The 6072-nt window shown below is 36.8% G+C and overlaps 1 protein-coding gene across 1 annotated transcript; it reads left to right on the top strand.

Moving 5' to 3' along the window:
* The first annotated feature begins 1713 nt into the window (after window positions 1-1713).
* On the top strand, window positions 1714-2968 carry LOC143253967 (solute carrier family 35 member G1-like). The gene has a single exon (XM_076508642.1). The coding sequence runs from the start codon at window positions 2046-2048 to the stop codon at window positions 2787-2789; it is 744 nt and encodes a 247-aa protein (XP_076364757.1). The 5' UTR covers window positions 1714-2045; the 3' UTR covers window positions 2790-2968.
* The last annotated feature ends 3104 nt before the right edge of the window (window positions 2969-6072 follow it).

Raw genomic sequence — 6072 nt, 5'->3', positions numbered from 1 at the left:
GAGGGAAGATAGCTAGTCATCACCACCCACCACTAATTCTTGGGCTACTCTTTTGCCAATGAATAGTGGGATTGACCGTCACATTATAACGCTCCGACGGCTGAAAGGGCGAGCATGTTTGGTGTGTCGGTGATTCGAACCTGCGCCTTTCGGATTACGAGTCGAACGCCTTAACCCACCAGGCCATGCCGAAACATAGACTCGGTAAAAATTTGTTAAATGCATCGGCATGTTCGTGGTAGAAATAATTTTAAAATGATATCTTTTGCGCCTGTAATCTTACTATAACGGAGCAATAATATTATCGACATTCTACTTACTTAATTCTGTGTGTGTGTGTGTGTGTGAGAGAGTGAGAGAGAGAGAGAGAGAGAGAAAAGAGACAAATAATAAATATAGTTGTGCCATCTGCTGTGTTAAAATACAGCAAGATTTCAATGGTAGAAGATATTGAGGTGTGATATAAGAGGCGCCATCTGTTGGACTTTTATTAGTAAAGATTCAGACAATTAGAATCTTGAATAATAAAGTTTGAAAGATGACGCCCATTTCTTAATGAAATATATGTACTATGATTACTAATTATTAGCACATATGTAGCCGTCCGTGGTTTTGACGTTTCTGCTATTCTGCACTTAGCTTGCAAAATGTGGTTAAAACTTAGTGCATTAAAAGTTGTATCTATACTTTCATCTTTACATGGTGATTACAAAGTTGGTCAAACTGACCAATTCGGAAAAAGTGCTAGAATGCGGTATTTTTAAACAATAAACAAAGACAGCTGTTGAATAGTAATTATTACATTATCCAATGATAATGTAAGGGTGATATAATTCGGGCCTGTTTATTTTATGTTGTAAAAGTATATTTTGTTATTATCGCTGTCTAAGCAGCAAATGTATATTACACTGTATGCTCATTCAATATTTTGTGAAAGAATTATTCACTTCAAAATCATATCATGAATTTAGTAAAATTCTTGTAATTAAAAGTATATAAATATTAGTTTGTCGTGGCTCGACGGTAAATTTCGGAGCTTATAGCGACAAAATTGGGTTTGGATACCCGCTATGAGCCGATCACAGGCAACTAGTTCTTTGTGGAGATTTGCGATTACCAAAACAAACGAAAACCAAACAATTAACCTTTTTTTATCAATTGTTTTAAAGATATGCACGTACTCAGACGTTTGTAACTAAATGGAAACTGTGAGAAAACATTTTTACATTTGTTTGAATTTGCTGTTTCATATTTTGACTTCAAAGAAATGTCTTCATTCCAGCGTGTTCTTATGATTACACTACTTAGTTAGTACTAGAAATTACAAATTTTAGGGAGAAAATCGTCTTGTTCTTCATATCTACACTAACTTTATGAAATAAGAAGTCGACATATGCGTGATTTTCAGTGCGAAACGTGTTTGTTTTCTGGGTTTAAACAGAATGTCAGATGTACTAACTCTTCTGACTGAAAGTTATTCTTCCATGTTACATTTTCTTGCTACAAAGAAATATTTTCAGTATACAAGAACCTTTGTGATAAACAGGCCCATTTTGGGTTACTTTTCTATAAATTTTAATTTCATATAACGACCATTAACAGCGACTACCAGTGCTTCTTAGTACATTTTCATTTTCGTTACAGATTCTCCAGCTGGTGGCTGGAAAGAAAAGAATGGAGAGCAAATCGTTAAGGCCTCGACACGTTGAGCACGATGAGATTTTAATGAAGTTTCAACGAACGAAGATAATTTGGACATTTTATCAACTTATCAAGATAGCACTTCAAAGAAACGTAATAAATCGGTTCACAAAATTCCATTTCTTGGTGTTCTTTGTGCTCTAATTTCTGGACTGTTTTTTGCCACTGCGTCATTTATTGTTGCCTTTGTAACCAGTGTGGATCCTATTGAGATTTTGGTTATTCGAAGCTGCATTCAGTTGTTGTCGTACGTACCGATCGTTATCTTCAAGAGAAATTCATTCTTAGGAGTTGAAGGCGAGAGATGGTTTGTTTGTATACGAGCTGTGGTAGGAACAATTTCCATGGGAGCAGGTTACTATTCTTTAAGACTAATTCCACTGGCAGATGCTTCGACTATAATTTTTAGTAGTCCAGTACTTGTGACTCTTTTTGCCTGTGCTTTCTTGAGAGAACCATGTGGAATATTTCAAGTATTTACAATTATTATGACTTTAACAGGTGTATTACTTATATCTAGGCCGTCTTTCTTATTTGGTGTTACGTCAACAGGCAAAGTAAGTTCAGCACATCGTCTCCAGGGTTCTCTGGTGGCGTTTTGCTCATGTATCACGGCAGCATTGGTCTTCATAGTTTTGCGAAAGATACAGAAAACCTCAACTCCAGTAGTGATATGCATCTTTTCCATTGCATCCATTACTTTTGGTTTAGTTTATCTCTCCATTTTTAGTAAATTTAGTATTCCTACTTGTGGCCAGGATGGCGTTCTCCTGATTCTGTGTGGACTCTGTGGAACATGTGGACAATTTTTACTTACTACTGCACTGAAATTAGAAGAAGCTGGACCTGTGTCCCTAGCAAGGACGATTGATGTTGTCGTGGCCTTTGTTTTTGGAGTATTCTTTCTTGACCAGTATCCATCATGGACTAGTATCGTCGGAGCTTTCCTTGTTTGTTCCTCTGTCGTAATAACAGCCATGAAGAAATGGAGAGATGGGTATAAATCACGAAATATTTCGTTAAGTGAGAAACAAACACTAACTAGTAAAAACTCTTCGTCTTATAACACATTTTCATCTTCTAAGTAGAAGTAAAGATGAATTTTTATGTGTTGATAAATGTGAAATCATAAAGTACTTTAATACGTGAATAGTGAAAACAGTTATAATTAAATGTGGATAATACGCACTTATACTGAATTGTTAAACATATGTAGTTATAAACTGATAAGTAAATAAAATGTAATGTAGTTTTTATCGATACAGCACACGAAAAAATGTCACTGACTTTTAGCAATTGTTTGTTTGTTTTGAATTTCGAGCGAACTCACTCAAGGACTATCCGCGTTAGCCGTCTCTAATTTAACAGTGTAAGATTACAGGGAAGACAGCTAGTCATCACTATTCACCGCCAACTCTTGAGCTACTCTTTTACCAACGAATAGTGAGATTGACAGTAACCTTATAACACCCCCACGGCTGTAATGGCGAGCATGTTTGGTGCTACGGAGATTCGTACCCACGATCCTCAGATTATGAGTCGAACGCCTTAACGCACCTGGCCATGCCAGGCCTTCTTTTAACAGTGCCTCCCATTTTCAGATATAAACATATATAAAAAAACTTTATCAAACGAAATCCACATAGAATAGGGACTGTGACTTATAAATTATTGCTAACACCTTTTTCTCCATGTACTCTTCTCCTGTCATAATTTTTATTTATTAGACTTGCTTATGGCAGTGTTTCGATCTGACATCTATAAAGATGTCAGTTGTACGTAGTGTGGTGGTACTCCTGTTTTTTCTGATATATGCCATGTTTTATTATTTCTTTTGGTTCGGTTGAACTTTCTCTTGAACTCGTTTTGGTGAAATGTTTTGTATTATTAAAACTGATCTTTTTGCCACAGGATGGCGCTAAGGCTTTTCACGATGTGTCGAGTTAGTTACATTTGTTTGTTTGTTTTGGGAATTTCGCACAAAGCTACTCGAGGGCTATCTGTGCTAGCCGTCCCTAATTTAGCAGTGTAAGACTAGGGAAGGCAGCTAGTCATCACCACCCACCGCCAACTCTTGGGCTACTCTTTTACCAACGAATAGTGGGATTGACCGTCACATTATACACCCCCACGGCTGGGAGGGCGAGTATGTTTAGCGCGACGCGGGCGCGAACCCGCGACCCTCGGATTACGAGTCGCACGCCTTACGGAGTTAGTTACAAGGCCATATGTAAATTAATGTAACTCTATGTGCATAATTTTATTTGTACTCTTATGTTTTTTGCTGCTACGTAATAAGAGCAAGGAAACAACAATTTGTTTTTTGTTTCTGAATTTCGCACAAAGCTACTCGAGGGCTGTCTGTGCTAGCTGTCCCTAATTTAGCAGTGTAAGACCAGAGGGAAGGCAGCTAGTCATTACCACCCACCGCCAACTCTTGGGCTACTCTTTTACCAACGAATATGGGTATTGACCTTAACATTATAACGCACCCACGGCTGAAAGGGCGAGCATGTTTGGGAAACAACACACATTTATTCTAAACGTTCTCTAACATTGATTATGGAGAAAATAGCGTTATATTATCATTATGAATTTGACCGCTATCTATTTTACTTCTCAAAATTTGTTAAAATACTCGGCTTTGTTTTTTACTTTAGTTATGCTTGGAATAGAGTAAAGGATATATTTACATTCACAGCAATATAACGTTAATATCAGATACAATAAATAATTAAAACACAGTCTTACCCTAAAAGACTAAATGTTTCAATGTTACTATCACGCCACCAGTAGAAGTTAGGTTTGGACTTGTATATCCACAATTATTTGCATATTAACTCGCCATCTTGACTTAAACTATCCAAAGTTTTAACAAATCTATTCAGTACTTTATTATTTCCACGCCAAACGCAGCGTCCCTGTGCAACACAATAGTTTTCTGGTTTGTTTTTTTAATTTCTAGAAATTCTCTTATTTGGTTCTATTTTAAGTGTACCCATTTTATTAACTTACTGTTGTTCCAGTTTGTATGTGTTTAGGCGTGCGACTCGTAATCTGAGGGTCGTGGGTTCGCATTCCGGTCGCGCCAAACATGCTCGCCCTTTCAGCCGTGGGTGCGTTATAATGTTACAGTAAATTCCATTATTCGTTGATAAAAAGAGTAGCCCAAGAGTTGGCGGTGGGTGGTGATGACTAGCTGCCTTCCCTCTGGTCTTACACTGCAAAATTAGGGACGGCTAGCACAGATAGCCCTCGAGTAGCTTTGTGCGAAATTCCAAAACAAACAAATCCAGTCTGTAACATGAGATTTTGTTCCATATGTTCTGGTATTATTGATTCATTCATCTTATATTTTTCTACCACGTTTTCATGTTGCTTGACCCTGTGTTTTAATTTCTATATCTTTGGCCGATACAAACTACAAAGAATTTTATAAATAAAACAAACCAAAAGCAAACCAAACCACTACAAATGTATCGGAAAGAACATAGCAAAGTGCATTTGTACACACAAGGAGAAACAACTTTATTAACAAAATCAACTTGTTAGTCTAACGTACCTGAATTTAACAATAAGTAATGAAATCGGAAGAGTCCAGTGATAACCTTAAACTTTGTGCTGTTCTTCAAGTCATAAGTGTACACTAGCGGTACAAGTAACTTTGTACTCATTTACAAATACCAGATTGTGTGAACGGCTGTCAAAATGTTTCCAAGTTTTGTTCTTAGTCACAAAGAAAATAATGATTTTTTGGGGGTAAGGTTGTCAGTTAAAAAAACAAACAACAACTGTTATTAAATTAGGAGATAATATAGAAAAGTTGTGTTTATCATTACGATGTTGCTGTCCTTCACGGGCTGGTACGTTTCACAAATACATCATTTATTTAGATCATGGTTTCGCTAATAAAGGTGTCGTCAGGTGCAGATGTCTAAGTGTATGTGTGTTCTGGTACTAACAGGTAGCCTTATTTAAGATGTCATTGAATTATGCAGCTTTTTTACTGTGTTGGGCAAGATATATTGGTAAGAATACACTGTACGAGACTGTAGTTATTGAAGAAAAACTGTACGATAGTGAAAACTTGAATTAAGCAATGTGAATAAGTGAAAGAAAAGTAAACCAGCTGGGAGTAAAAAGGCGGGCAATGAAGGAAGAGCCTAGTTACAAATCCATTGTCTTTACAGTGATATGGAAAACGTGGATTTGGGGAGATATTTCTCGATCTAAATATGACCACGGGAGTGATAGCAAACACGTGCCGAGAAGGAAATTTGAAAATATTTTGAAATCAAAGTTTAAGAGTTCGTGAAATCACTTGGAAGCAAACGGGTAGACACTCGAAAGCTGAGAGACAAATGTAGGTTT

The sequence above is a fragment of the Tachypleus tridentatus genome, chromosome 6 (assembly GCF_004210375.1).
Source record: "Tachypleus tridentatus isolate NWPU-2018 chromosome 6, ASM421037v1, whole genome shotgun sequence".
NCBI lineage: Eukaryota > Metazoa > Arthropoda > Merostomata > Xiphosura > Limulidae > Tachypleus > Tachypleus tridentatus.
Note: the sequence above shows the minus strand (reverse complement) of the source record. Positions and strands in the feature narration are given on the sequence as shown.